At 42.4% G+C, this 14,587-nt stretch overlaps 1 protein-coding gene across 1 annotated transcript in view; it reads right to left on the bottom strand.

The window, feature by feature from the left end:
- The window catches only part of LOC310644912 (fibulin-7-like), a gene marked incomplete at its 5' end in the record, with an annotated part of 60,956 nt that overhangs the window by 40,398 nt on the left and 5,971 nt on the right, over positions 1–14,587 (bottom strand). Inside the window, one exon of the mRNA XM_083370246.1 lies at positions 3,945–4,025. Within this exon, the coding sequence (XP_083226372.1) occupies positions 3,945–4,025 (81 nt within the window). The remainder of the gene's footprint in view (positions 1–3,944; positions 4,026–14,587) is intronic.

Genomic DNA, 14,587 nt, shown 5'->3' with positions numbered 1-14,587 from the left:
TTTTTTTAGTGTTTAAGTTTTTTATTAATTTTCCAACATTACATTTACATATTTGAAAAGCAACATGGCGGCTGAGTACAATAATTCCATTACATTTAAATAGTAATGATAGTTTTAATAACCCCAAACTAGAGGCCACCAGATTTAGACCCTGGTTCCCAGTCACCTCCGCTTACCTTCAATTGCACAATCCTGAAACAGAATTTAATTGGCTACCAAGTGCATGTTTCCCTGTTTATTACATGCTACCTGATTAGCTAGGTTGGGGCTTAATTGTGTTGCACAACCAATTTGTATTGATTTAAAGGTAGTTTAAAAGCAGCTAATTTGCTTTGGTTTGTTCCTTATGTTCAAGTCACACAAATGAATGGGAAGTGTTGTTTCTAAATTTCTGGCTGCTGATTTCCATTATTCCTTCTGCCTTTGCTACTCCTGAGAAAACATGTCCACCCCACACTCAGGGCTGGATAACATCTCTCTCCTCTTCCGCAACTTCACTCTCACTTTCTGGTGATGTGCATGCTCTTGCCTAATGGGCAGATATAATGAAGCATTTACGTGGGCTGAGAAGTTATCAGATGTACCATCTTATGCAAGTGACTAAGCAGATTACATCTTCTCACAATTAAGTGTTCATTGAAAAGCACGCACAGATTCACACAGCAGCCCATCAGAGAAAGGAAGAATCTTAGAATCATAGGACTGGACGGGACCCTGGACATCGTCTAGTCCAAACACACACACACACACACATCCATGGTAGGAGGCCTTATTGTTGTATTCCAACAAAGGCTGTCCAATCTTTTCTTGAAAACCCCCAGTGATGACCCACAACTTTGGGAGGGAAGCTGTTCCACTGGTTAATTACTCTCACTCAGGAAGTTTCTCCTTAATTCTAGGTTGGGTTTCCCTCTGATGCGTTTCCATCCATTACTTCTTGCCCTGCCCTCAGGCGCTTTGGAGAGTAAGTCAATCTCCTCTTCCTCAAATCTTCAGAGAACACCAAGCTGGGGTGAAATAGCCTACATTTTATAAGATAAACTTAAGATTCAGAAAGACTTGAACCCTGGGCCCTATCCAAGAAAGTGCAATTCAGTGGTGAGAAAAGTAAGTTTTTTACACTTAGGCAAGAAAAACCTAATGCACAGGTAATAGAATAGGTGGTACCTGCCAGAAGAGCTCTTGGTGCTGTCCCCCAGTTGATGCAGCCTAGGACTGTGTTGGATTTTTTTTGCAGCTGCAGCACAAGGTTGGCTCATACTTAAGTGGCTGTCCGCCAGGACTAGATCCCTCTCGCAGTTACTACTGGTGAGCCAGTTACTACTGCCTACTCTGTACATGGGCATTTGGTTTTTCCTGTCAAAGGAAAAGTTTTTCCTGTCATTTCTCACCAGTGAACTGCATTTTCTTGAGAGCACAGCTACTGATCTTGTACTGACAGCTCTGGAAGGGAATGATGGTTTCTCTAATTCCTATTTTCTAATAATGTTAATGCAAAAACTGATAGTTCCGATAATGTCGTTGCAAAGAGCCTTGGTGGAGCAGTGGGCTAATGCCTCCTTAAATAACACCAGCTGCCTGCAATTAGTGCAGGTTCGAGTCCCACCAGGCTCAAGGTTGACTCAGCCTTCCATCCTTCCGAGGTAGGTAAAATGAGGACCCGGATTGTTGGGGGCAATTAAGCTGACTTTGTAATAATGCCGCTTGGGGTGTGTGTGAAAGCCCTAATAAGCAGGCATATACATAGAATGAAGGCTACTGCTAAGCTTGTAAGCCGCCCTGAGTCTTCGGAGAAGGGTGGGATATAAATGGAATTTTTTTTAAAAAATGATGTCAGCAATGTCCCAATTTGCTTCAAATCTTTGTGCTTTTCACAATAAAGAGCCAAAGTCATGAAATAGGCTAGAATACTCAGTCTTTCAGAACTCTTGATCAGGAAGATGATAAAAGAAAATAAAAAGTGAGGATGGACAACACATAATAAATTGTGCTGTCTTTGTGAAGATTTTGAGATATAATGTGAATCTGGAGAGAAAGTCATAGTGGAAAACTCAGAGAAATGTCCTGTCCTTTCCAGAATAGGGAAGTGTAAAAACAAACAAACAAAGAAACAACAACAACAAAAAAACCAATGACAGACACAATTTGGAGTAAGCAGGGCTCTTGAATATTTATTTATTTATTTATTTATTTATTTATTTATTTATTTATTTATTTATTTATATTTGTATACTGCCCTTCTCCCGAAGGACTCAGGGCGGTGAACAGGGCACATGTAAAATGCAAATTACAAAAGTTAAAAAAGAATTAAATAAGAGCCCGTGCTAAAACAATAAATAATAGTATAAAAAACCCATAGTGAAAACCCCAACATATCCCCCATCAGGCCAGGAAGTCCAGCTTCTGACCTCCGATGGAATCCTGTAGTCAGCAATGGTCACCAGACCTGAAGAAGCTGCTCAACCAAATTTTATTATATTGCTAGAGGAACAATTGGGAAGGATTGCAGCCACTGGAGGAAAGTGAAAAAGAAAAGCACAATAAAGGGGGGATGAAAAGGTCCATGATAGAGAGAGAGAAGTTATTCTCCTTTCTCACAAAACTATTCAAATTTAATGAAGGAACATCATTTTTTAATAAATAAATAAAATAATAATAATAATAATAATAATAATAATAATAATAATAATAATAATAATAATAATAATAATAATAATGTTGGAAGGGACCTTGGAGGTCATCTAGTCCAACCCCCTGCCCCCAGTCCTGTCTCTCAAAACTCCCAGAACCACTAAGTGGAGAAACTCCCTAATTTCTTTCGTTCATCAGGGGATTAGGAAACATAGTCAGGTGCCTGAGGGCCCCTAAAGAACAAGTCTCTTTCAATAGCCTCCAGACTGGTCTGGGAGGTCATTCTCAAAGCTGGTTTGAATAACCCTGAAGAATGGCCTGTTTCATCCAAACACAGGGGTGACCTCATGGCTTTCCTGAAGAGACTGAACCAGAATCTTCACACCATCCCAGGTGAAGCGTCCACGTGAAGGTGGACTGCAGGTGTGTGTGTTTGTGTGCAGCAATCGTAACTTCCAGGATGGGTTCTAAGTAACTTTTTTAAAATCTGTTGTAACTTTGAACAACTCTTAAGTGACCAGTTATTAAGTGAGGACTACCTATATCAGCACAATTAGCAAGAGATAGGAATGCAAACAGCATCAATGTCAGTACCTGGAATCCTTAAACAACTGTTAAAAGCAATGTACGTCCATAAAGGACTCTAAGCTTAGATTCATAATCGTGGCTAGTTGAATATGCCGCGATAGCCTGGATTTGCACAAAACTGTAAGACATGCTTTACAATGCAGGTCTCCACTAAAGTATTACTTTGGCTCAGTCAGCTGTGTGAACTACGCCTGGTTGTGGGTGTTTGACCCGAGGAGGTTTTTGTGGGAGTCAATATTTGAGAGTCGCTGAAAGGTAATGCAAAAAAAAAAAAAAAAAAAAGAAAAGAAAAGAAAAAAAATGGAACATTTAAAGCAAATATTTACCCAACCAATAAGAACTGTCCATCTCAAAAGTAAGTTGTAATTTCAACATTGCCGTGTTTACTCTTGGAGCTGAATGTTAACAAGAACATCCATATTGGGAAATCTGCACATTCATCTTGAAACCTCCGCACAATTGCTGTTCCAGTTGGGAGGTTCACTCGCACACACATACGTGTGTCATGCCGTGCGGTGCTGCGAGATGGTCCCACGAAAGCAGGGAAAGAGTTGGAGGACGTAGGTCTGGACTCTTCCCCCCTTCCAGCCAGTTGTCACCACTCCATCCTCAGCAAGGTCGCCAGGCTTGGCTGCACCCTCTGCCCTCCGGCCCCTGCAGTCCTTTTTAAGGGGGGGGGCTGGAGCTAAAAATATCTCCCACAAAGGAGAGTTCTAGCCACGCACCAGAAACGTGGAGGTTGCTGCATGTCCGGCTGGCGTATGCTGCTGCTGCTGCTGTAGGATCTTCAAACACCTCCGAAGGATCTGCAAGTGGAAAGAGCAGCACAACAGCACATTTCAAAGCTTCCAGAAAAATTCCTGTTCGCTTTAGCTCAGCCCGGATGGGTTTTCCTTCACCCAGTCAGAAGAGTTGATGACTTCCTCCAGATTCTTTAGTAGCAACTAAAGGAGTCGCTTTATTTCATATTTAGAATTAAATAGGTTAGTAGCTACCCAAGACGGGTTAGGAGGCATGATCTGCAAAATTAAATAAAGTATAACTAAATCTGTTTTTTTTTCTCAACAACATGGCCACCGTCATATCTGCCACAGCATATACTCCTAAATAGAATTAACCTTTGGTTCCATTTGTTGAGAAAGGTTTGGTTTTATTAGAAGTCTAGTGTGTTGCAGTAATGCAAAGCCAGATCTGAAAATCGCACACCAAAATCCCCAGATTCAACTTTTCCCTCCCTTGCTATCTCCCGTTGCACACACCCCTCCCCCACCCCTGTGCAACTGGCCAGGTTCAGGCAAGATGTTTTTGTCACTGTCAGACCAAGCAGTTTGGTGTGCAGCTGGTATGCCGGGTGACCTTGAGACAGCATCTCGAGAAGATGCAGCGCTTACTTTCGTGTCCTCCAAGCCTTCCCCCTTACATTTCCCCCCTCCCCCTAGTTCAGGGGTTGGCAACCTTGGCTCCTTTATGACTTGTGGACTGCTGGCTCAGGAATTCTGGGAGTTGAAGTCCACGAGTCATAAAAGAGCTAAGGTTGCCTAACCCTGCCCTAGTTCACTGTCTGATAGCAAGGCACAAGCTAGCATAAGGTGGCAGCTGAAAGCCACAAGCCCAGTTCCATTGGTCTTTTGCCTTTGGGATGTGATAGGCTGGATTCCTTTCACCCCCCATTCTGTTTCTGGAAAGGCAAGATTATGGGAAGAAGCCACAATGATGCCACATGTAACACAAATGATGTAGCTATGCATACATCTCACATTAGTTGTGTGATGACATCATAATAGTGGCAGGATTCAGCTGGTTCGCACCACTTTGGCAGAACCGCTAGCTAATTTTTTGTTGCCCAGGCCCAGAATGGACTTCTGGAAGCGGCATCCACACAGAGAACCGGTTGTTCACCTATTTGCATCCCACCACTGCATCATAATAGATGCTCCTAGGGGAGCATCTATTCAGGAGAACCAGCCCAAAGCAGAGAGCTTCTTTGGTCTAGTCGTGAAGGCAGCAGGCCAGAGACCAGGAGATGGTGACTTCTGGTCTTGCTTTAGCCACGAAAGTTGACTGGGTGATTGGGTCAGTCACTCACTATCAGACCAACCCCCTGAGTTGTTGTGGGGAACACAGGGAGAGGAAGGAGTTTTGTATTAGTTATGTTCACTGCCTTGAGTTATAGGAATAATAAAGGAGGGATATAAACAAACAAACTGAAGTAGGTTGGGCCAGAAGGAGAAGTTCCTTGTGTAGGTCCACCAAGCCCAGCCAGTCTGGAGGATTGTTCCCGCACCAATCTCCCATCCCTTCCTTCTCCCATCCCATCTGGGCCAAACAGTCCTGGGCTAAAGCAGAGCTGTCTGAAGTGGTGCCCTTCACTCTGTAACTCATGGAATAGCTAGCTCTTGGATAGCAACTGTTGGGCCTGTCAAGAAACTCAGGATGCTGGCAGGGCATTGCAAATCAGAAGGACGCAACTCCACCATCAGGTGTTAGGACTCCTTGTGTTAAGTCCCTCCAGGCAAAAGGAGAGGATGCCAGAAAAGAGGTCCTGTGCCAGCCAGAAAACTCCTTACGTCAGGAGCTGGATCCACACCCAGTGCTGAGCAGAGCTGTCATGCCGTGACTCCTTCTGAAGCGCATCTTCTTCTCGGTCACTCCATTGGATGGCTGGGATCACTGAGGGCCAGATCAGCACTGAGGCAGAATTAGGTTTCTCCAAGGAGGAGACATTTAGGAGACATTTGCACACCAGGCCGGGTCTCCTCAACCATGACAACTTTAAGACTTGTGGACTTCAACTTCCAGAATTCCTCAGTCAGCTTTGCTGGCTGAGGAATTCTGGGAGTTGAAGTTCACAAGTCTTAAAGTAAAGCTGGCTGAAGAGTTTTGAGAGTTGAAGTTGCCAAGGTTGAGGACCCCTGCACCAGGCACTGACTCAGAATGGCTGCAGTGGTGGGGTCCTTATAATTTCTGTCTATGCATAGCCTGCCAGATAGTTCTGAATGGATTCAGTACTTTTGATCCTATCGGAGCTGGGATAACAGTTAAAGATCGTTATAATATATGCTTTGCTCCAAGTAATGCAATGATTATTAAGGTTGGTAGCGCGGACTGGATCTGGCATTTTTGTCCAGCTGTCAAGTCCTTCCCAAGGACCTGGGATAGTTAGATCTTGATGTTTGTTGGTGTTAGAGGCATTGTCAAAGGATGTAGGCTGTTCCAAGTAAAGCTGCTTTTTGCAATTGACCGATGATGACTGATTCATGCAAGGTTTTTGTGCAGCCCAAGTTCTATTATCTAATCCATCCAACACTGTAAGTTTTTTCTACCCAGGGAAAAATGGTTATTAAAGCCAAAATACGTTTTTTGGGGGAGGGGGGGGGAAAGAGGGGAAGATTTGCCATCTTTTTTTTAATAGTTCAGTAATACTAACAGTTCATAGGAACAATATCTAAAATTTAAACTATGCTCATATTTAGAATTCATGGATCACCAATTAATTTCTAGCTTAGCGTAAGAATTTATGACTTCAGTAATTGGCACTACCCTGTCCCTGAAATAGAATTGGGATCGCAGACACATGCTTAAGAAAGTTTTAATTTATGATGTAAATGACAAAGAATGGAAACCGTCCCTCCAATTCTTCCTTTCCTGAGGCAATTTCCATTCCTGTTCATCATTATGCGAAGCGCTTCCCTCTTCATCTCTTTTCCTTTAATATCATGTCTTTTAGATTGCAGCTCTGCTAATAGGCTAACCTTTTACACTGATTTATGATTACTGATCAGGGCTTTGGGTGCAGTCCCCAAACATCTGGAGTTTCACTCAAACACCACCACCATTGACAAAAACAGCATCATCGTAGCTGGCTGGGGAATTCTGGGAGTTGAAGTCCACCCCTCTTAAACTTGCCAAAGTTGAGAAAGACTGGTTTAGAAGAATGCTCTGCAAGGCTTGAGAAACTGAAGTCAGTAATCAAAAGGTAGTTTGCTAATCTTGTACGCCCACCCCCAAGCGCAAATAGCTCTGGGTCCATGCCCCTCACCTTCTCTCTGTCCCTCCTTTGTTGCAGACTCAGCCCAGGGAGAAAAAGCCTTCTCGCAGTTCATGAAGGCCCGTCTGAGCCATTGAGCATGCTGAGCCAGATGTTCACTGAGTACCCCTAACATGGTCTCCCACTGGAAAGAAACATTCCCCTGTTATATTAGCAGTGCTTTTTTTTCATAGAACGCACCGGAACGGTGTTCCGGCACCTTTTTTTTGATGGATTTTCCAAGTTTTAAAAGTAACTTTTGAAAATTTGATGTTTGGTCCACGTGGACTTGAATCGTCCTCTCAAGCATAGCAGATCGGCGGCAAAATTTTAATGGTGCATGTGGCCTGCTTGTGTGTCGAGTCTGATGCATGCATACTTTGTCTGTGCTGGTTGTGATGGCACTGCTCGGCTTGTGGCACTGCTCGGCTTGTGATTGGTCTTGTGGTCACACACTGAGTGCTTACTGCGGGCAGCAACTGTTAAATAGTGGGTTCTTTTGTGCAGGAATGAAGACGCGAAGCTGAGTACAGGATAACTCATTGTTTATTTCGTGCTGGAACTGTACTGGGGAAATGCCTGCGACTAGCTGCAATATATAGTCTAGCCCCTAGGTGGAAGCCAATAGATTTGAATCAACCATTGCCGCCTGGAGATAACCAATTGCAGCACAGGCGTCTTGTAGTCTGGGTTGTTGGAGAGCCGTTAGCTGCTCCAGCAACCCACGTGGTATTTCACGAGAGCCCAGTACATAACAGCGACCATTATGTTTAGTTACACAACGGACGTTTGTGGGTGGGTATACAGTGATTGACTACATGCGAAAGGTAAATAATTTCTTTATTTTAAAAAATCATTGGTGAATTGAAAGTATTTTTTTAAAATTTTTAGTGTAAAAGTGTGGTCCCAAATTTAAAAATGAAAAAAACTACTAATTACTTCACAACCACTTGTGCTGCTAATAAAAAGGCCAGAATAAAAGATTAACAAGATGTGAGTTCCGGCACCTTTTTTCTTACAAAAAAAGCACTGTATGTTGGAGATATGGAAGGGAGCAAGACACCTCTCTTTTTGGTTAAAATGTTTTCATAGAGGAAGGAAAGAAACAAGACAAAACTAAAAACAATCATTTGAACTGTTGGCGATCCTTTAAAACAACCCTTTTGCTGTTACAGATAGAGCTTGACCAACAACAGTTTGTTTAGAGACCATTCAAAGTTACAACGGCAGTGAAAAAAGACACTCATGATCATTTTTCACATCCGACCTTTGCAGCATCCCCCGGTCACGTGATCAAAATTCAGACACTTGGCAACTGGCTCATATTTCATATTAAATAAGCCATCATTAGCTTCATTCATCTACCAGAAATGTGGTTTACCAGCCACAGCAGCAGCTTCTCCCCGAGACTGTGAACAGAGCTTTATACTAGGATATTCTTTTTTTGCAGAATGTAATTGTTATGTAGCGGGTTCTTTGTGCAGGAAAGGTGACGAGGCAAGTGAGTTCAACAAAGCTCATGGTTTATTGCTTGCAGGATCTGAACTGAGAATTGGGCTGCAACTAGCAGCAATTTATAGCCTAGCCCCTAGGCGGCAGCCAATAGGTTTAAAGCAACCCATTGCTGCCTAGGGGCAGCCAATAGCAGCACTGGAGACCTGGAGTCTGGGTTGCTGGAGAGCCGTTAGCTGCTCCTGCTAACCACGTGGTGTTAAACACTTGAGCCCAATACATAACAGTAATCACAGCTAAAAGAGAATTTCACAGCATTCTGAAGCTGAGAAAAATTGTTCCACGTTTGCCATTTTGATCATCTGGCCTCCGCTTGGTGCCTCCTGTTTTTCTCTCCAGGAATGCTGCGAGAATATTTGGGGTTTGTTTATCCAGAGCGGAATCCACAAGACAAAGCTTTTTAAAGTGACAAGATGTGAAAAGGGAAGTTCTCGACCATTTCCCATACAAAACAAACCATTTGTGCTGATTCATCTCTGCCCAGAACATAAACATAAAAGTGTCAGAAGTGTGCCAAACCCCAGAATACTTTGAAATTTCAAATAGACTTCGAGCGACTTTCATTCCCAGCAAATGTTTTCAGGGTTGTTTCCATCCATGCATCACACTGACCATTCACGTTCATGGGATACAAAGCCAACGATGTTAGCTGAATCCATGGGCACTCTCTATGCACATGATTATCTGATTTATGTCCACAATTTATTTCCTCTTTAGATTTTCACAGAACTGGATGCAACAGCTTCACATCTCAAAATACAGCATTAATAAACTTAGGACATAAAACAGAATAAAAGAGTTGGTCTTCTACTCCAACCCCCTTCTCAAGCAGGAAACCCTAAACCAGGGGTAGGCAACCTCGGCTCTTTTATGACTCATGGACTTCAACTCCCAGAATTCCTGAGTCAGCTGACTCTGGAATTCTGGGAGTTGAAGTCCATGAGTCATAAAAGAGCCGAGGTTGCCTACCCCTGCCCTACACCATTCCGGACAAATGACTGTCCAATCTCTTCTTTTTTTAAAAAAATAAATATTTTATTAACTTTTTATAGTTACAAATCTGTCGTGCTTAATAAACAAGGCATTTTAGAGCATACAATTAAAGAACTGGAAGGGACCTTGGAGGTCTTCTGCACCATCGTCTTGATCAAGAACATTTGCAGAAGTCAGATTTGTTTCCGTCTGAGACCACTGCATGGGAAAAAAAAGAGGCTTAAGACTTCCTGCCTCATTCTGTTCCTCCCTAATGAAAATTATACTTGAAAATCCCAGATAAGAACACCATAGACAGAGTCTATATGCTCCAGTTGTAGGACAAATAGCTATTGGGGGAGGATTAAAATTGAGGAAAATGGTCTGTAAATTAAGACTCCTCAACGTTAAAAAAATTATTAATTAAAGGTTAACAAAATATTATTAAATATATGGGATAATAATAAAAATAATAAAAATGAATTAAATTACTGCTCCTCAACCTTAAGAAATTTAATTATCAATTTTGCAAAGACAATTATTAATAAATTAATAAAGAATAGTTCATTAATTATTGTTAACAATTATTATATGTGATAATAAAATTAAGTATAAAATTAATTAATGTTCTTCAATGAAATTAATTACTCAACCTTCCGAACCAATGTAGCCTCATGTGCAGATGCCATTTCTTAAAAAAAAATAAAAAAAATCAGCCATGCTATGATCTTGCTCCAGATTTAATTGTTTGCTTGGAAAGCTCTCCCTTGTACTTTAAAGCAGTGATCCTCTGGGATTTGGGGTCTGATCTGAAATGATGCCATTGATAAGAGCTGAAGATGTGATTATTGAGTTCCTGAGTTTTGCAGTTCCCATGCAGAGACTAATTTTCTTGGAGAGGAAATTAACTGAAGAAAGAATTTAGATGTGGGGTTGGACTAGATGACCAAAAGGTCCCTTCCAACTCTGATTAAATTCTATTCTATTCTATTCTATTCTATTCTATTCTATTCTATTCTATTCTATTCTATTCTGTTCTGTTCTGTTCTGTTCTGTTCTGTTCTGTTCTAGACAAGAGGTCAAGAATCAAAGGTGGTGTAGCACTTATCTTCCTGCTTTTCTGAGGTTGGAAGTTTCCAGAAAGAAAGACAAAAAATCCCCCAGGGTTTTTTCCACACCATTCCAGGCCTTCTGGGTGGCCATTTTTAGTTGGGGGTGGTCAGTTTCACCAGAACTCTGCAGCTCGATGGTGGAGTGGACTGCTGGGCTTGGAGCTTGAGGGATTGCTGGGAAGAATTTATTCTTATTTCCCCCCCCCCAATGTGTGGGAATGTAGCCTGGATTCCCCAGGAGGAGGGGCTGCATTCCCAAAGGCAAAGACAGAGTGATCCTTAGATAAGAAGGGCAAGATGGCTCCTCCCTAGAGATTCTTAGATTACAGTGATGCAAGGAGTTGCTTTAATTGGCAAGATTTCCGTCTACGGAGGAGGAATAATAATGAAACCGTTCAGAAATAATGCTACGAGTCTTTTTCAGTTTGGGGGGCCTGATCAGTCATGTCACGCAGAACAGCTTCCAAGCTTCCTTTGTAAAAGCCACACTTGGCAATGGGATAAGGACTCCAGCGAGTCCAAATTCAGAGAGGCAGCATTTAAGAAGCTGCATATTTCAAAATATGAATATTTTGATTGCTGGGGATGAAGATGGTGGGCACCGTAGGCACCAGCAGGTCCTCCTCAGATTTGGGCCTCTCATTTTCTTTCTCAAGCTAAACCTATTCCACTGGATTTGGGTGGCTAATAAATATAAACACACACACACACACACACACACACACACACACAGTAACTACAGTACGGAATAGAGTTGCTGTGATGATGGAGGGAGTGCCTTGAGATCCAGAATAGAAAATGGGAAAGGAGGAGGAGGAGGAGAAGGAGAAAATAAAATAACCCTAAGCAGAAGATTTGGTCTAGTGATTAAGGTGCCAGGCTAGAAAGCAGGAGACTGTGAGTTCAGGTTTCTGCCTTAGCCATGAAAGCTGGCTGGGTAAATTTGGGCCTGCCTTTTTTTCTCAGCCCAACCCACCTCACAGGGTTGTTGTTGTGGGGAAAATAGGAGGAAGAAGATGTTTTGAATATTTATTGCATTTCAAAGATCCTGGAGCTGATGTAGTTCCCATCTTCAAAAAAGGGGAAAAAATAGATCCAGGAAACAACAGACCTATCAGCCTGACCTCAATACCTGGGAAGATCTTGGAAAAGATAATCAAGCAACGAATCAGCGAACACCTAGAGGCAAACAAAGTCACCACTAAAAGCCAACATGGGTTTGTCAAAAACAGATCATGCCAGACAAATCTTATTGCATTCTTTGACCACGTGACAAAATTAGTGGACCAGAGGAATGCTGTGGATATAATTTACTTGGACTTCAGAAAGGCATTTGATAAAGTAGATCACAACCTGCTACTTGGTAAGATAGAAAAATGTGGGTTAGACAGCATCACACCAGATGGATTCGTAGCTGGCTGACAGGCCGTACTCAGCGTGTGGTCCTCAATGGAACCGCATCTACATGGAAGGAAGTGTGTAGTGGGGAGCCCCAGGGCTCTGTTCTGGGCCCAGTGCTCTTCAACATCTTCATCAATGATTTGGAATAGGGGATAGATAGGGAACTCATCAAATTTGCAGACGACACCAAGCTGGCAGGAATAGCCAACACTCTAGAAGATGGGCTTAAGATACAGAAGGATCTGGACAGACTTGAACACTGGGCGCTATCTAACAAAATGAAATTCAGTGGTGAAAAAAGTAAGGTTCTACATTTAGGCAAGAAAAACCAAATGCACAGGTATAGTATAGGTGGTACCTTGCTCAATAGTAGTAACTGTGAGAGGGACCTCAAGGTCCTAGTGGGCAATCACTTAAATATGAGCCAGCAGAGTGCTGCAGCTGCCAAAAAAGTCAACACAGTGCTAGGCTGCATTAACAGAGGGATAGAATCAAGATCACGTGAAGTGTTAATACCACTTTACAATGCCTTGGTAAGGCCAAACTTGGAATACTGCACCCAGTTTTGGTCACCACGATGTAAAAAAGATGTTGAGACTCTAGAAAGAGTACAGAGAAGAGCAACAAAGATGATTAGGGGGCTGGAGGCTAAAACATATACCGTAAGTAACAGTGGCTGGAATTGGGTATGTCTAGTTTAATGAAGAGAAGGATGAGGGGTGACATGATAGTAGTGTTCCAATATCTCAGGGGTTGTCACAAAGAAGAGGGAGTCAAGCTATTCTCTAAAGCACCTGAAGGCAGGACAAGAAGCAAGGGATGGAAACTGATTAAGGAGAGAAGCAACTTTAGAACTAAGGAGAAATTTCCTGACAGTTAGAACAATTAACCAGTGGAACAACCTGCCTCCAGAAGTGGTGAATGCTCCAACACTGGAAGTTTTTAAGAAGAGACTGGACAACCATTTGTCTGAAATAGTATAGGGTTTCCTGCCTAAGCAGGGGGTTGGACTAGATGACCTCCAAGATACCTTCCAACTTTATTATTATTGTTATTGTTATACCACCTTGAGTTATTTATAAAAATAAAGGCAGGAAATTTATAACACATAACATAACACAACACAACACAACACAACACTACATTACATTACATTACATAACATATACCACATCATATATCATATCATATTTAAAAATCAACTATGTGATTATGGCACCAAAAACAATAGACAAATAACACACAAATAGAGGAAAATATTTGGAGTTGTGGAATCCGTGGTGTTGCTCTAAGCTTGGTTCGTTTCTTGCAGATGTTTTGTTGCCCAATTAGGTAACATTTTCAGTGCTAGAAGGGAGTAGAAAAATAGCATAGCTTTTCCTGCAACTTCTTTCTTTTATTTGTCAGTTTAATTTAGCAGTTATGATATTCTATTTACCCACTTCATAGCATTGTTGTAAGGAGAAAGGTAAATTCCTTGGAACTCTGGCATGGTCAGTGGGGAAGTTCTGGAATGGTCCTGGGAAAATGCCAGTTCAATTCCATCCTCTGCCCCAGAAACTCTGAGGTGACTCTGGACCACCCGCCCACCCCCTGGCCTGCCCCACAGGGCTGTTGTGGCAAGGGAGAAAATAGCCCTGTGAGCTGCTGAAACTGATACACTTAATCCCCATTTAGTAATCCAAAGTGACAATCTCTCTCGCACCATCTCAGGATCCGACCATTTCATTTGGCTCTGCTTAGAATTTTGGGTGGAGCAAATGCAAACAGCTAACAGATCAGGATTAATCCTCACACCTCGATCATTCTTACCACCCACATCCCTCCCCCCAACCCACCCCCAGTTTTCCAAATGGCTCAAAAGATGCATGCATACAAAAGATGCATACCCCTGACCCAGGGTCAGGGGTAGGCAACCGTGCCTCTTTTATGACTGGTGGACTTACAACTCCCAGAATAGTAGTAACTGTGAGAGAGATCTCAGAGTCCTAGTGGACAATCACTTCAATATGAGCCAGCAGTGTGCTGCAGCTGCCAAAAAAGCCAACACAGTGCTAGGCTGCATTAACAGAGGGATAGAATCAAGATCACATAAAGTACTAATACCACTTCACAATGCCTTGGTAAGGCCACACCTGCAATATTGCACCCAGTTTTGGTCACCACGATGTAAAAAAAATGTTGAGACTCTAGAAAGGGTACAGAGAAGAGCAACAAAGGTGATTGGGGGACTGGAGGCTAAAAGGTGACATGATAGCAGTCTTCCAATATCTCAGGGGCTGCCCCAAAGAAGAGGGAGTCAAGCTATTCTCCAAAGCACCTGAAAGCAGGACAAGAAGCCACG

The sequence above is a fragment of the Vipera ursinii genome (assembly GCF_947247035.1).
Source record: "Vipera ursinii genome assembly, chromosome: 10".
Lineage (NCBI taxonomy): Eukaryota > Metazoa > Chordata > Lepidosauria > Squamata > Viperidae > Vipera > Vipera ursinii.
The sequence above is the reverse complement of the archived record's forward strand: the minus strand, read 5'-3'. Positions and strand labels throughout refer to the sequence as shown.